Source organism: Syngnathoides biaculeatus, chromosome 17 (assembly GCF_019802595.1).
Source record: "Syngnathoides biaculeatus isolate LvHL_M chromosome 17, ASM1980259v1, whole genome shotgun sequence".
Classification (NCBI taxonomy): domain Eukaryota; kingdom Metazoa; phylum Chordata; class Actinopteri; order Syngnathiformes; family Syngnathidae; genus Syngnathoides; species Syngnathoides biaculeatus.
In genome coordinates, this window is record NC_084656.1 from 4436401 (window position 1) to 4454161 (window position 17761).

Consider the following 17761-nt stretch of genomic DNA (forward strand, 5'->3'; position numbering starts at 1 on the left):
TAAAATGCACATTGCAGACAGCACCACTGTGCATTACTAGGTTTAAGATTTTATATGTATGAGTTTAAAAGGTCTGTAATGTATAGAAAGTTTGTGTAATATTTTGATAAATGTTAATAGGAGAGCGGGGAAGATTAATAAATTGGGGGAGGCTTAGGTGGCTTTAAAAGATTTATAAATAATCCCAAAATATAACGGTCACTACTTCCTGGACTTCACCTATTGCCGGAGAGGTCTATTACCTACCCCCGTGATAAACGAAGAATTACTGTATTGCATGTTCTCTTACAGTCTTTAAAGTATATACTGTACTATAGTCTCACAATCCAAAGTGAACTTGTCACAAAGTACAATCACAATGTTGTGATTGATTGGATTTTCACCAGTCAATTACAAGGAACACACTGTACCTGTGTAGACAATCAATCCTTTACACTCACAATTTGGAGGTACTTAAGGGTGTCAAAGGGTTGACATGACTTGAAAGCAGTGCAATTGTGGTCCCTGATTTGCTGTTTTAAACAACAATAATTGCATGAAAGAGAATGAGCCTCAGGCTAATCTGTCTCAGGCAAACAGACAGAATAATAATGACTTTTAGGCGGATCACGACAAAGTCAAGAAAATGTGATTTTGCTTGTTTGTCTTCATATGCTAAATATCAGTGGCCTGTCACAGTTCTGAAAAACCTATTTGCAGTGACAATAAAATTTTAAGGAACATCTAATATACGATATTTTGTCATTTGAAAGAGTGTACAGAACAGTATGCCACAAGCAGGCAAGAGGCAGACAATAAATGCAACCGTATTTTATTTATGAAAACCCCCTGAAGCAAACACAAGTTTTACATTACATATTTTATGACAGCATTTGATTTTGGATGTGATTCTTTTCCCGCCGGATATTCTAGAGTGTAAGAGGAGGTGTCGCCCAGTGGAGAGATAAGCATGAATTTTCGCTCTATATTTCTCTCGTGTTACAATTTTGCGATGTAAGAGTGTTAACATTTTCCATTTGGAAACTGTTTAGTTTCTTCCCTTGGGGGCTTTCATAAGTACCATTACATTTTACTCAACACACATACAGTATGTCTGACTTCTGTTATGTCCTCTTGAGGTTATTGTTTAAGTTGATTCAGTTGCACAACTACTACTAAGGACACTTTAGGAACAGACCTCAATTCCCTGAGCCCAATCAATCATTCAATCACTGCATAAAAGAGAAAATAAGCATTTGTATTGTGGACATTTTACAGTCGTAGATTTTTACGGTTTGCTTAGTTCAGTGTTGTTGCACAATATCCTTCCTATCTTCTTAATGTACTACTTTCCAGGCTTTTCAACTTGTTGAAATCAAAATAAATGCAGGAAGGCACTAAAAATATAGAGCGATATCAAGTAACTTCTCACCCAGCACACTCAGTTCTGCACTTGCAGTGATGTTGTGGTTGTTGTTGGTCGCAGTGCAGGTAAAACTGCCAGAGTCATCATCGGTGACACTCCTGATGATCAGATTGCTGCCAGCCAAGAGAGAATACTTCTTATTCCTGCAGGGAGAAGGGGATTTCCATTATTTTATGGTTGCATGTTGCATATGCCCTGTTTTACCAACCGGTATCATCTTTGTTTGTTGATGTCTGATTTTTGATCAAAGAGAAGAAATACCATGTATACTGTTCTGTAGATTCTGTGTACTATAGACTAGGTACTACATATGACAAAGCACTTATGAAGGACAAAGAAGCAATGTCAGAGTGGTTTGGCATGCAACCGTCCTTCACCCATGAGTGCAGTTTGACTTTGGTCAAAAAGAAAACTGCAGATCACTAACAAAACAGAATGTTTAAATTTATTTATTTTTTGTTTTTGGTATGAATTTGGGTGCTAATCCTCAAAGTAGAGTAGAGAGTTTAACATTTAAAATAAAACAGCATTTGTTAATTCACAAATACAGTTTACATATTTCTGTCAGTAATTTCTCTTGAGCAAGGAAACTTTATTGAACTTTGGGCACATAAATTAGCTTAGAGATGTCTCATTACTAATCACGTTTTTATGAATTGTTTATTATTAGCCCTGCTTCTGCCTACCAGTACATTAAAGGTCAACATAGCAGACACTCATTTTACATTGTTCAACAAAAGTGCAAAAAAGTTCTTCATTTATACAGTTCCATAGTGTGATTCCCTCGTATTCAGGCAGTAGCCACAAGTGCTTTTTCTTTTATCAAACAATACTTGTTTTCTTGTCGTATAATGAACATTTTAATATCCAAGAAAAGGAACACACAATGTTAGATGTCTTCATTTCTTGCCCTTTTTTTAAACTATTACTCTTTTAGGTTGCTTCTTTGTTTATTAATTGCTTTATTCCATGATGGAGGAAACGCGTGAGATATTTGCATTTCACCTCGTTGAATTCATTGTTAATGACTCCCTTTCCTACAAAAGGAAGATTGTTTTTGAGAGTCTATTCATTTAGTTGTGTAGTGTTTCTCTCGGCTGCTCCCAGTATGTCTACGGATATTGGATTTTCTTTTTTTTAAATCCAATGAGATTTCAGCTTGTACGTCCTGCCATGGCGATCTAATCTGCCAGGGCCTTGAGAATCAATAGGGTTTCCCAATATTCCTTAAACTATGGCGTCAACTCCCACATTTTCCTGATTTCATATTTCAAATGTCACATATTTCTGGATTTTTTTCTTTTTGGAACACAAAGTTCTTGGAAATACTCCTACAGTAGCTGCAATCATTGTGCTCAAGCAAAATCTTTGTATAATATCTGTTATCTATAATATCCTCATGTATATATAATATACTATATACATATATTAAATAAGCCAATGAATAATGTTGAAGTAAGTTGAGGAGTGTCATATACACTGTAATACTTGCACATTAGTGGACTTCTTAACACCACTATGATCATGTCATCATTTTAGAAACAATCAATATTACACAAAAATGCAATTTACTTGCACACAACTGTGATACATACAATATATCAGCTGTGGCAGTTCAGTATCAGTATATTTCTGAACTTGAAAAAAAAATCATCACAAGGCCAGTGAGCTGGCCCTCAGTGACATCAGTAATGCAGAGCATCCCACTGGTGATTTGCATATCTAAAGGACTCATTTCCCTTTTTAGAGACTGGAAGTTCAAATAATTCTGCTTGGCTGGAAATGAGGACTATGTAGTGCTGCTACTGTAATTCCTGAATGATCACTGCAGTCAATCCACAGAGAGAATTACAAAAATGATCAGTGTGTAACAAACCTCATATCCACCATTTGGAAAATTCCATGTATCTGTACGGTTCACGCATAATAAGAACACAGATGTACCAGGTTTGGATCGCTTCTTCTCCTCTGCGCCACTGAATGCTCGGAGTGGGGTATCCAGAGGCGGAACATTCCAGCACAGCATCAGTTCCCAGCAGGGCGGTTACTCTCAAAGGACGCTGGAGAAACTGCAGTTTTCGGTTTACACCAGGTTCTGAGTGGAACAGAGGGAGAAAGATGTGAAAAGTGAAGTGTAGACCATAGGGACTATTTTGTTCTCAGAACAATATTACCCAAATAAATAGAAAAAAGAATAATCTACCCAATTGTTTTGTGTATGTGTTTTTTTTAAATTATTTTTAAAACTCCATTTCACATCACAAAGTGCTTTGTGTGGAACTTAATCTCCCTGGAGGTGCCTCAGATGTGTTAAAAAGGCATTATGACTTTCTATCATTCACGAAGCCCTGAAAAAAAAATCTGCTTCTCAGTCTGGTCAGCTCTCTGCTGTAACATTTCTGTGTGCATGCTCTCCCTGTGCCTGATGGTGACCATTCTGACAAGGCCACCTCTAGCCCACAATCAGATGAGATTGTCTCTGCTATCCTAACATGGACCAGAGGTATAGAAAATGGATTGGTGAATAATCTGCAAAATAAACAATTATTAAACGCCTGATCATTCCTTCCCCATTAATGAAAACAACAGTTAGGTTACGATTAAAACCGATAGGCGCTTATGTATTTTTTATGAAATATTGTAGTTACAGATACATTTGTTCAATTTATGATCAACCTGCCCTTTCACAAAATAAATATTCCAATTCCCTTTTCAAAGAGATTCAATCAAACTGAAAAAGGGAATGAGGTTAAGGTTAGAGAATCTTCTCGAGTCATCATGTGAGAAGACAATAGATTTTTTGTTTTTTTTTTAACTCCAAAATGACACAACACACTTCCTGATGACAATATACAGTGAAGAAAATAAGTATTTGAACGCCCTACTATATTGCAAGTTCTCCCACTTATAAATCATGGAAGGCCCTGAAATTTTCGTCGTAGGTCCATGTCCACTGTGAATAAGATAATCTAAAAAGAAAAATCCAGACATCACAATGTATGACTTTTTTAACAATTTATTTGTGTGATAGAGCTGCAAATAAGTATTTGAACACCTGTCTATCAGCAAGAATTCTGACCCTCAAAGACCTGTTAGTCCGCCTGTAAAGTCCACCTCCACTCCATGCATTATCCTGAGTCATATGCACCTATGGGAGGTCGTTAGCAGCATAAAAGACACCTGTCCACCCCATACAATCGGTAAGACTCAAACTTGTAACATGGTCAAGACCAAAGAGCTGTCCAAGACACCCAGAGATAAAATTGTTTTACTCCAAATGGCTGGAAAGGGCTACGGAGAAATTGCCAAGCAACTTGGTGAAAAAAAAAAAATCCACTGTTGGAGCAATAATTGGAAAATGGAAGAAGCTAAACATGACGGTCAATCTCAATCGGAGTGGAGCCTCATGAAAGATATCACCTCGTGGGGTCTCAATGACCCTTAGAAAGGTGAGGAATCAGCCCAAGACTACACAACAGGACTTGGTCAAAAACCTGAAAAGAGCTGGGACCACCATTTCCAAGGTGACTGTTGGTAATGTACTAAGACGTCATGATTTGAAATCATGCATGCCATGGAGGGTTCCCCTGCTTAAACCAGCACATGTCAAGGCCCGTCTTAAGTTTTCCAATGACCATTTGGATGATACAGAGGAGTCATGGGAGAAACTTTTGTGGTCAGATGAGACTAAAGTGAAACTTTCTGGTCATAATTCCACTCAGCATGTTGGGAGGAAGACGAATGATGAGTTCTATCCCAAGAACACCATCCCTACTGTGAAGCATGGGGGTGGTAGTATCATGCTTTGGGGGTGTTTTTTCTGCACATAGGATAGGATGAATGCACTGTATTAAGGAGAAGATGGACGTGGCCATGTATTGTGAGATTTTAGGGAACAACCTCTTTCCCTCAGTCAGAGCATTGAAGATGGGTCATGGCTGGGTCTTTCAACATGACAATGGCCCGAAGCATACAGTCAGGAAAACCAAGGAGCGGGTCTGTAAGAAGCATATCAAGGTTCTGGTGTGGCCTAGCCAGTCTCCAGATCTATACCCAATAGAAAATCTTTGGAGGGAGCTGAAACTCCATGTTTCTCAGTGACAGCCCAGAAACCTGTCTGATCTAGACAAGATCTGTGTGGAGGAGTGAGCCAAAATCCCTCCTGCAGTATGTGCAAACCTGGTGAACAACTGCCGGAAGCATTTGACCTCTTTAATTGCAAACAAAGGCGACTGTACCAAATATTAACATTGGTTTTCTCAGCTGTTCAAATACTTAATTGCAGCTGTATCACACAAATAAATCATTAAAAAAATCATACATTGTGATTTCTGGATTTTTTGTTTTAGATTATCTCTCTCACAGTGGACATGCACCTACGATGAAAATTTCAGACCCCTCCGTGATTTCTAAGTGGGAGAACTTGCAATATAGCAGGATGTTGAAATACTTATTTCCTTCCTTGTATTTTGTCATCAGGAAGCGTGTTGTATCATTTTGGAGTAAAAGTCTTTTTACACAGATTAATGGATGGATGGGCGGATGGACAGACAGACAATTTAATTCTGCTTCATAGCCTAAATATGATAGCTACAGAAACAAGGTATTTTTGTAATATTTGACTTAAAACAAATCTGGTTTTAAATCTTCATTCAAATACAGAGTACAGTAATGATCAAACCAACTACTACGACAGGTTTTGTCAGTGAAAATAAATGAGTCAGCAGTATTTAACAACAATTTAACAACTTTACACCAATACCTGTAAAGTCAATCAAGCCTGGCCAAGGATAAAATATTATCATTAGTTTTGACTCTTGTAATTACAATGACATCACTTTAAAAAAAAGTCACGCTTTGTCATTGTGTGAAAGGCATGGAGTAATGTATGAAAGGTACTTTGACGCAGTTATGTGATAGCGCCAAAAACTTTCTAAATTAAAATATTTAAAAAATTAACTGATTTGATAATACCATTTACCTCATCATAGGTTGGATTCCATTGTCGAATACAGGCAACATAATATATAAGATAAACCAAAACATACGGAAAGAACATCCATTCATCCATCCATTTTCTGAGCTACTTATTCTGATAAGGGTCGCGGGAGTGCTGGAGCCTATCCCAACTGTCATCGGGCAAGAGGAAGGGTACACCCAGAACTGGTTGCCAGCCAATCGCAAGGCAGACAACAATCCCACTCACAATCACATCTAGGAGCAATTTTGAGTCTCCAATTAATGCATGCACACAGGCACGTGGAGACATGTAAACGGTGAGCCCGCGATTTGAACGCTGGTCCTCAGAACTGTGAGACCAACACTCTACAGCTACGCCACTGTGCCACCCAGAAAGAACATAATGTAAACATATTTTTATGTTAGACTTTTCATCTTGCACCTAGTTAATCTTCTCAAAACAGATCCATAGAAAGCCTCCTGTACTTTTCATTGTAAACTTTTGACAGCTTCTCAGGCCATTCTCACTTTTTCTATATCTGCTCTCCAAAGTTGAGAGATGCACACTAGAATTTTCAATGACACACTTCTCACTTAGTTTTCTATCTGTCTGGTTCCAAAGTTTCTCCATTGTTTTAGTTTTGCAATATTCTCACACATCCACTCTTCTTTCTCATGCACATATTCTAACTACCTGGCAGGTATCTCTTCCACGCTGCTCACTTGTCCTTCTCAATTTATTATCTTTGTGGATTGTGTTATAATTTACTTTGTGCTTCCACTAAGTGAACATGAAAATGGTGAACGCCAAACACAATCCAAGCACTATCTCCACAAACATCCTTTTATAATTAAATGGAACTGCCATGAATTGAAAAAAAGAAGGGCTGATTGTTCCCATTGATGCATTCACCCATTCACAGGGACACATTTCTGATTCTTCACCACTTTACCTTATTGTTAAATTAAATTTAAAGGATTGCACATGACAATACCACTACCATTGATCACTGCAGCTGGGTGTGCAGTAATAGACCTTTGCTGGTTCTTCGGCATTGGTCCTTTTGTTCTGGATGAGAAAATCAGGCCATTTTCCGTGAACTCTTTTTTTAAAAAAAAATGGTTCATCACAATATAAAAAAAAGACTTGTTTTTTTTTTTACTGTGATGCACTTTTTTTTCAGTCCTCAGACTTCCGCCTCGCACTGAAATGCGGTACACATAATTAGCATATTCTGCTCCTGCTTTGCTTGTTCCCTGACTCTTCTTTTGGCCAAGAAGGATTTTTTGTCATTTAACCACAATACTACACAAAAGATTGTTGCACCACTGAAATATTGAAAATATTACTGTACATATACGTACATGACAATCTTCTTTTCCTTTCGGCTTGTCCCGTTAGGGGTCGCCACAGCGTGTCATCTTTTTCCATAAAAGCCTATCTCGTGAATCTTCCTCTCTAACACACGCTGTCCTCATGTTCTCCCTCACAACATCCATCAACCTTTTCTTTGGTCTTCCTCTCGCTGTTTTGTCTGGCAGCTCCATCCTCAGCACCCTTCTACCAATATACTCACTCTCTCACCTCTGAACATGTCAGAACCATCTAAGTCTGCTCTCGCTAACCTTGTCTCCAAAACATCCAACTTTGGCTGTCCTACTAATGAGCTCAATTCTAATCCTATACAATCTGTTCACTCCAAGCGAGAACCTCAGCATCTTCATTTCTGCAACCTCCAATTCTGCTTCCTGTTGTTTCTTCAGCGCCACCGTCTCTAATCAGTACATCATGGCCGGCCTCACCACTGTTTTATAAACTTTGCCCTTCAACCTAGCGGAGACTCTTCTGTCACATAGAACACCAGACACCTTCCACCAACTCTTCCACCCCACTTGGACCCGTTTCTTAACTTTCTTACCACACTCTCTATTGCTCCGTATTGTTGACCCCAAGTATTTGAAGTCATCTACCCTCACTATCTCTTCTCCCTGGAGTTTCACTCTTCCTCCTCCGCCCCTCACATTCATGCACATATATTGTGTTTTACTTCGGCTAATCTTCATTCCTGTCCTTTCCAGTGCATGCCTCCATCTTTCTAATTGTTCCTCCGCCTGCTCCCTGGTTTCACTGCAGATCACAATGTCATCTGCGAACATCATAGTCCAAGGGGATTCAAGTCTAACCTTATCTGTCAGCCTATTCATTACTACCACAAACAGGAACAGGCTCACCGCTGATCCCTGAGAGCAGTCTCACCTCCACCTTAAATTCTTCTGACACACCTACGGCACATCTCACCTCTGTTCTGCTGCCCTCATACATGTCCTGTACTATTCTAGCATATTTCTCCACCACACCAGACTTGCGCATGCAGGACCACAGTTCCTCTCTTGGTACTCTGTCATAGGCTTTCTCTAGGTCTACAAAGATACAATGAAGCTCCTTCTGTTTTTCGCAGATACTTCTGTCCCGAGTCTAGCCTCAACTACTCTTTCCCATACCTTCATTGTGTGGCTCATCATCTTTATTCCTCTATAGTTTTCACAGCACTGAACATCGCCTTTGTTATTAAAAATGGGGACGAGCACACTTTTCCTCCATTCTTCTGGCATCTTCACTCCCGCTAGCATTCTATTGAATAAGCTGGTCAAAAACTCCACAGCCACCTCTCCAAATTGCTTCCATACCTCCACTGCTATGTCATCAGGGCCAACTGTCTTTCCATTTTTCATTCTGTTAAGTGCCTTTCTAATTTCCCCCTTACTAATCATTGCCACTTCTGAGTCATTCACGCTTATCTCTTCTACTCTACCTTCTCTCCCATTTTCTTCATTCATTAACTTCTCAAAGTACTCTTTCCATATATTTAGCACACTACTCGCACCAGTCAACAAATTTCCATCGCTAACCTTAATCACCTTTACTTGTTGCACATCCTTCCAATCTTGATCCCTCTGTCTGGCCAACCTGTAGAGATCCTTTTCTCCTTCTTTCGTATCCAACCTGGTGTACATGTCGTCATATGCCTTTTGTTTAGCCTTTGCCACCTCTACCTTTGCCCTACGTCACATCTCAATGTATTCCTTACACCTCTCCTCAGTCCACTACATGTCCCACTTCTTCTTCGCTAATCTCTTTCCTTTGATGACTTCCTGTATTTTGAGGTTCCACCACCAAGTTTCCTTCTCCCCTTTCCGACCAGAAGACACCCCAAGTACTCTCCTGCCTGTCTCTCTGATTACTTTGGCTGTCGTAGTCCAGTCTTTCGGGACCTCTTCCTGTCCATCTAGAGCCTGTGTCACCTCTTTCCAAAAGGCCACACAATATTCTTCCTTTCTCAACTTCCACCACCTGATTCTCTGCTCTACCTTTGTCTTCTTCATCTTCCTACCCACTACCAGAGTCATCCTACACACCACCATCCTATGCTGTCGAGCTACACTCTCCCCCACCACAACGTTGCAATGAGTAACCTCCTACAGATTACATCATCTGCACAAAATATAATACACCTGCATGCTTCTACCTCTGCTCTTGTAGGTCACTCTATGTTCCTGTCTCTTCCAGAAATAAGTGTTCACCACTGCCAATTCCATCCTTTTTGCGAATAGAGACAAACAGTCGCACACTCACACCAATCACACCTAGGGGCAATCCAGAGTGTCCAATTAATGTTACATGTTTTTGGGATGTGGGAGGAAACCAGAGTGCCCGGAGAAAACCCCGATATATATATATATATATATATATATATATATATATATATATATATTATATATATATATATATATGTGTGTGTGTGTGTGTTATATATGATAAATATTTTTTTGTCACTAAGAGTGAGATAAAGACGAAAGTGAATCATTACAAAATAAAAATGAGAAAAAACTATGCTAATTATACCTTGATGGCTATATGTGAAAATTAATTCTTAAAAAAATAAATTTTACACAGTGAGAAACCCATTTTCAGGGTACAGCACAGGATGGGCATGTGTGAATAGTGCACTATTTTCGAGCATTAAGATGTGTCCCCACAGGCTGACTGAATGTCCTCTCATCGGTTGTGCTCTGACACCCACGCTGATATCACTTATTGGCTTGAGCGTCTTCTCCTGAAAATGTCTGTGCACATTCCTGCAGTACAAGTTGTTCTGGTTTTCTCACCCAATGTTAACTGAGATAGCCTCAAGCTCAGCTGCAACACTAATATCAAGCATTTTAGAAAATGACCCATCACAAATCTTTTTAACACTCAATTACAAGAGCCACTTCATTTATTCATCTATTATTTTTGTCCCACTTTTACTCATTGACTCTAACCCAGCTGACTTTTGGGGGACACACCACGAAGTGGTCAACCACAATATTGATAGACAGGCAATGTAGTGTCACCAATTATCCTACAATCCATGTTTTTGAAATGCAGGAGGAAACCGGCGAACCTGCAGAAAACCCCCACAAGGCACAGGGAGACCATTAAAAGTCCACACAAAATGAATGGAATGCAGGTTTTGTACCCATGACCTTTGAACTGTGAGGCAGATGTGCTAACCACCCAAATGCCATGCCAACTGACTTTATTTTTTGTGTCAAAAGTACACAACACAACACTACTGCTGCTGTAATTCATCAAATATCACGTAAAGTACAAAACTGACAGTGATCCTATTGCCTTCATGCTTGTACTTGTTGATCAAATTGGCCTCCACAGACTTTGTGGGAACTTGAATCTGTTACATGTAAAAAGATGACTGAATCTTGACCGAAAACTTACAGTTCCTGCTCTGTTTGATACTCAGCTATGTAGGTTTTGGTGAACAGACATGTTTTCACCGTTAGACAAGTGAAGCCCAAAGACATAAAACAAGTCACACAAACACTTCAGTCTCTGGGGGTTTTGATGTGTTTGGCCTCAAATGTGCTTTAGGATGAATCTGGTCCCCCTTGATTTTGAAAACTTGAGTCTTTTGAACTGAAGTTTTTTTCCAGCATGAGGCTTGATATTAAAAGTAAAATGGTGAAATTTGGATGAAATATTTCAATGTTTAGGGGTTCCTCATCGCGATGGAAATCTCAACATTGCATCAGTCAAATTGACACATTAAAGCCTACATTTCTACTCGCATCAGTGGACTGCAAACAATAAAATATCTGTGATTTCATAAAAAAAAATAGCCAAAAGGAAAGGAAAAGGAAATTAAAATGTATTCATAAAATATTCATTCAAATGAACATCCATCATTCAAAACATACATCCTGAAATGTACCGACAGAACGCTGCAATAGTAAAATGTTACATTTTTCTCAGTTTGTCTACAGTCTAAAAATGCAAATACCAATTTTCAATTTCAGTTTTCATTTTGTTCCCTTGGTTTGGTACAGCTTTCCTGTCATTTTCCACAACTTGCAAAATATTTTGGTAGTTTTTTTCCATTTTAGCAGATTTTAAAAATTCGGCAGCTAGTTTTAAACCTCTCTCGGCACTGTCATTAGTCACCCTCAGGTTTCAGACGACAGATTGATGTTTTTGGTAGTTTTCCATTGACTGCCATTGTTCAGGATCTTCATGAAGAAAAGCAGTGTCTATATCAAGTAATTCAAAGAATTTCCACGAATCGCATGAACACAAATCTTTCAAGTTTGTATCTTTAGAGTCAAAACGGGGGAAAATTGGTTTCCCACAAGCAGCCCCGTGCCGACTCTCGTTATGTGGTTTCTTTGGTAATGAGATTATTCTTTCCGCTATTTCACGTTTCTCTGTCTTGTCGAGACTGTCACTGAAGAGACTGAGCGGAATCATTTCTGGCACCAAGTACCAGTGATTCATGAACCCCTTCAAAATGGCTTTAGCTATCACTGAATCAATATTCACAAATTTTGTCAAATTTTTAGCGAATTGTAAATCATTGATCGGCGCTTCCGAGCTAATTGGACACATAAACCACCACCGCACATAAATGTACGTCACAAATCACAAATCTTGCTACTTTATCCATGACAGACTTTGATAAGAGTCTATCCTTCAAATCAGCGACAGAATTTCTTAAAAGAATCATTTCCATCACATACAAAAGTTTCGCCATCCAGCAAGTTTTGTGTGTCGCACCGGGTTTCTGAAACTTGGATGTATTGTCCTCTCCTAGGTAAACTAAAACCAAGTCTAGCAGTTCTCGGTAGTCGCCTCACGGTAACAAGTTCACAGCAGCCGAGTTGGGGTCACCAGTGCCTGTCTCGATGGTTGTCAGAAGTTCTATTACATGATGTCGCTGCTCCAGCATAAAAGGATCCTAACTGCTGTCCCTTGTCAGCTCAGCAGTCAAATCCAGTTCGGAGTACCTGTCCCTGAATTTCGTAAACACTGACACGTCTGCTTTTCGATACTTCCACACTCAGAGCATCCCAAGCCTTTGTGAGTAAGATTTCACCCACATGTCTTCGACAGGCGCACCGCAACAGAGCTTTCCCGAGGTTTTCCTGGATGCAAATGCAGCCAGCTGTGAGATATCCCCTATTAGCACTGGTAGTATCAAATACCATAGCTGAAATATTGCCACTACAGTTCCATGTCTCCGCTTGATTGAGCGTAGCTTTAGAAAGAAGATCTCCAGCTCTTTTCGAAGACTTTACAGGAAGGGCAGGAACACCGAGCGATTTGATCCCACCCACGCCCGAAATCAACACGGGAAGACGATCATCCTTTGTGTATTTATCAGGTAATGTCTCCATTCGTTTGCCATCCCATTGAATTGCTGCTGGTCGGGGAGGAACCCAGTCCGTCTGGATTCTCTCAGCAATGTTGGCGGCCGCGTTCTTCCGGTACCAGTAGGACTGCACCAGGTTCATGTTTACTGCAGATGTAGTGCCATCACATGAGCTGATGAGAGATTCTACGGTTGCCGCTAGCGCAGTAGGAGAAATATTGTTCCTCATTGCCGTTGAAAGTAATTTCAGTGATTTCAGTACATCAAATGGGACGTGTATATCTGAGTCAGTCTTCTTCAGTCTTCTATGGGGAAGTCTAGTTGATGTTGATGGAGCGAATTCGTCTGAATCATCTGTTTCGGATGACTCGTCCGGGTCTTCGACTGGTTCCTTATTCACTTCTGTCTCAAGCTGCCGTTGTCGTTCTCTCTCAATGCGCATGGTGTTTTGTTTGATACACTCCGCGACTTTCTTCTCGGTTGTGGCCAAGTTTGAATCAATGTCTCCCATCACATTCGTCCTGGTCTTTGTTTTTCATTAACAGGCGGTCTTCTTCATTCGAAATACGATCAAAGACATCACGTGGCCAGAATGGAAACGTCTCCTCCAACCCGTATTTGAAATCTTCGATGCGTTTAAGCGGTCTTCCTGACAATCGTCGATCTTTCGGAATTTTCATCAGCTCTTGCATATCAGCGTATAACGATTCAACCTTCTCCGACATCTTGTTTACCGCAACTGTTGGTATGCTCGCTTTCTGGTAAAAAAATCACGACTTCCTGAATGATAGATTTTGCGGCTTCCCTGATAAGCTTGGCGACGTCTTGTCTTTGGAATTCCTCTTTTGCAGCAATGAATGTCAGAAGAATCAGTTTTCTGGAAGGAAGTTTGGCTCCTTTGATGGGTTTATCATCCGTGGTTGGGACGGTCCCAAGCAAAAAATACCGTGGGTCTTTCTGTTTCACAGCAGCCATGTTGACAGTTCAATGACTTCGCGTTAATTGAGAGGTAAACACCAACTCGGGCTGAGAGGTCGACCTGCTCAAGGATTTCATGAGTGCTTCTGAACATTCCGGGGAATGTCCTGACGTTCTCGACGCCGCTCGACGATAGCTTAGAAATTTTTTTCTGGAAAATGGCCGCATTGCTGATCTACTATTCTTTACCAAAATCCGACTAATTTCGAAAAATTCAATCTCCATGAGGAACCACTAAACGTGATTAGATTTCGTTCAAATTTGAAACGCAGCTATTACATGAACCTCACCTCCAGAAAAAAAGTTTGTTGATTTTGAAAGATGTCAGGGGACCGGATTCACCCTAGTGTGCCTGCAGGCTGCACAGTTCTAAAAAATACAAGACGATTTGCTGGGAGAGAAAAGAGGTTTCGGGACCAAGGCGGTGTCTAAATTGACACGGCCCACCCCCCATCATCCGAAAGAAGATATTCCGTGTAAAATACTGTATTAATAATAAAAATGTGAGCTATCAGCAGTGATGCCAGTAAATGGCATTAACACAAAATGCCACAATCTTGAGTAAAGGCAATGTCATGTGTTACGTTCCTTGGGAGGGTAATCAAATGACAGTTACCTTTTCAGAGAAGCAATAGTTACTTTTGAGTCATTAATGTCTTACATCAAGTCCTAATTTCTGGCTGCAACAAAACATATTCCAGCTATTCAATTGCAAAAACCGTTCATATAAAATACTTATTTGTTAAAAAATGGAAGAAATTGATTGAGAGGTTTTTTATTTTTGTAATGTACAGTGACATTACAGTACCATAAAAGTGCAAATAAATATACTATTTTTAGTTATTTTCCTGAGCAACAAGTGTATTTTGATTGATGTTACTTTTTGATTTACACATTAAGAATACAGTTTTACTGGTGTGTTAAGCATGCAATGCATTTTGGATTAATTATTCATACTGAAGTCATCATACAATAAGGACTGCAGGACTTCCACCCATCCATCAATTTTCTGAACCGCTTATCCTCACGAGGGTCACGAGAGTGCTGAAGCCAATCCCAGCTGTCATTGGGCAGGAGGGAGGGTACACCCTGAACTAGTTGTCAGCCAATGGACCTTTCTGACTGAGGATCTTAGGCTCCACCGCTTTAGCTACAGTTGCCATGTCCCACAAGATTTACTGCTCACATCTAAAATGGCGAATGAACAGAACAGGTTTGAAGTCGATTCTCTATTGCGTATTCCAGATAATATTCTGGTATGTTTTTTGCCAAATGCGTCAGACTTGTCCAGGAGAGTTCTACAGAGAGGTCTCAACTATTTGACGCAAGGATATGTACACGGAATTAAGATTTTGGAGGGAGCAGGACGCAATGTCAGAGTTACAGCGAAATATTGGCGATTGATGCAAAAACGTTTGATGCCTTACAAACTTCATATTGAAATCCAACAGGATAAAATAGTGGAATCGTACTGCACATGTAAAGCAAGGTGAGTACTTTTTACTTGGAAATATCACGAGTAATATCATTGTAGTCTTTAAAAGTGAGTTATTTTTAATTTTCTACAAGTGCATATAAAAAATGGTGATTAACTCAGTCTGGACCGTAGTCAGCAGATGAAAAAGTTTGAATTTATTTTTCTGGAGATATAAAGTGTGAAAGAAATAAAAATTGAAGGAAAACTATTGACTATCGTCTGGATAATGAATTCCATTCAAAAAATTTATGTTGAATCTACATTTCAGCCTGAATTTTGAAACCAAAAGACAACCCAATGAACCTTGGAACTGAATGACTGAATGAGTTAATGGGGAGTGGGAGGGGGGGGGGGGGTAATTGTGTTTGTGGTATATTGTCCAGGAGGACCGAAATGGCAGTAGGCCTATATTGCATAAACCTGGAGACAGCGTGAATCTGAATGCTGATTGGAAATAACCCTCTTATGGTCATAAAAGTGTCATCATTGGGCAGAAGTTGAAATATAATAAGTCTTCTCTGGGTGTTAATTAGCAAAAAGTCAGTGTTTTCCTTCAGTGGTGGAACTTTCTTTGATGGGGGGAGGCAAAGCAGTTTTCTGAATCAGGCAGAAGTCTTTTTCTTGGTAGTGGACGCATCGGTTTACATGGGGCCCCATCTCACTGTATTGGATCTGGATATTGATCTGTAGGTCCATTTCCCCCAACAAAATGCTGCAATGCATAATATGTCATTACTTTAATATTTGCATTATATTAGCCTTTTTGGGGGGCTAAACTCTCTACTCCAACAAAATTCTGATTTAACTCTTCGTCACCTAGCTTGCACTGGGGTAGACATGAAATTTAGCCCACTCTCTATGCCATGTGTACATTATGCAAATGACAGGGTGTATTCATTGGAGTTCTCTCGTAATCGAACCCAGTGCTCTGTCTTAAAAGTCTAATGTGATACAAACAGGCAAATAGATATTTCTCTTGCATGACATCACGCCTTTACGTATCACTAACCCAACTCTTCGGCATAAAACATTACACACTTCATTCAGCAGGTCAGTGATACACAAAGAAAGTGAAAGTTGTTGTCCTGGAATGTATAAAGCACTAATAATAATTAAATCAAACTCAGAGAAGATACTTCTTCCTTCCCTTCGAACATACAGCCTTGTGTTTATTGGTATTGTTCACATGTAGTTGTACGTGGGGTCTTCTGCAATCCATCGGAGACACTTCGTCAACTGTGTTTTAGGCTTTAGAAAATGAATCAACCAGGACCCTTGTTACCTAGCAGGATATCTTTCATCAGAATTGCATGTTCCCCAAGCGCATCTGAGGACCATTTTCTTCATAACATTAACTTTTCCAAGCACACGCTACTGACAACCGGTATTGCTTGTGGGACAATATGGCGAGAGGGGCATGTCAAGCCAGGGATTAAGAGAATGCAGATATCTGATTGGCTAATATTGTATTAGTGATTGACAGGTCGGAAAGGTCCATTGCAGGGTGGACTGAAGGACTTCCAATATTTATCTTATAATCACACACACAGTTTCCTTCATCTATCTGTCTTTCATTTAAGAGTCTTGAGATGTGTACTGAGAATGGTGTGCTTGTTTTCATTGGTGTACTTACTCAAATGTGTTGCATGTCAAGTCCGGACAAGGTTGTTGATTCAATGAAGCTTCAACTTCACTAATATTTATATTTTTGGTTCATGTGGATGACCTCATTCTACAACTTCCGTGGCATACAATCACAAGTAATGGGTACTGTTAACTTAAAGGGCCAATGTCATGAAATGTATGATTTTTAGTATGTTATGAATGAAAAAATGGCAGCCGACATGGACCCATGCGTTTTTTTCACCACAAAACATGATTTTGACGTATACCGCTTTTCGTAACTCCCGCCATGAAAATTCTCTCGAAGGATTTGTTTTCGAGAAGAAGCAGGAAGTGACGTACAGGACAGGACTGCCCCCAAGTGGACTAGTTTGTTTTCATTAGTTTTACCTCTGGGAAGGTAGCTTGTTGTTCCTTCGTGTTAGCCAAAATGCCGGCTCGTTGCATTCTTGGACATTGCTTGAACACTCGGGAGGATGGATTTACCCTTCATAAATTTGCAAGATACCCGGTTCGTAGTGAAAAATGGATTGCACGGGTCCAGAGGACGAGAGCTTCATGCGTTTCAAATGACAGGTAGGTATGTATATACAGCTACTAAAAAAAATAATAGTT

At 39.8% G+C, this 17761-nt stretch overlaps 1 protein-coding gene across 1 annotated transcript in view; it reads right to left on the reverse strand.

The window, feature by feature from the left end:
- The window catches only part of dcc (DCC netrin 1 receptor), a 312064-nt gene that overhangs the window by 265092 nt on the left and 29211 nt on the right, over nucleotides 1–17761 (reverse strand). Inside the window, exons 5-6 of the mRNA XM_061802018.1 lie at nucleotides 3350–3500; nucleotides 1412–1548 (exon numbers count right to left, since the gene is read on the reverse strand). Of these exons, the coding sequence (XP_061658002.1) occupies nucleotides 1412–1548; nucleotides 3350–3500 (288 nt within the window). The remainder of the gene's footprint in view (nucleotides 1–1411; nucleotides 1549–3349; nucleotides 3501–17761) is intronic.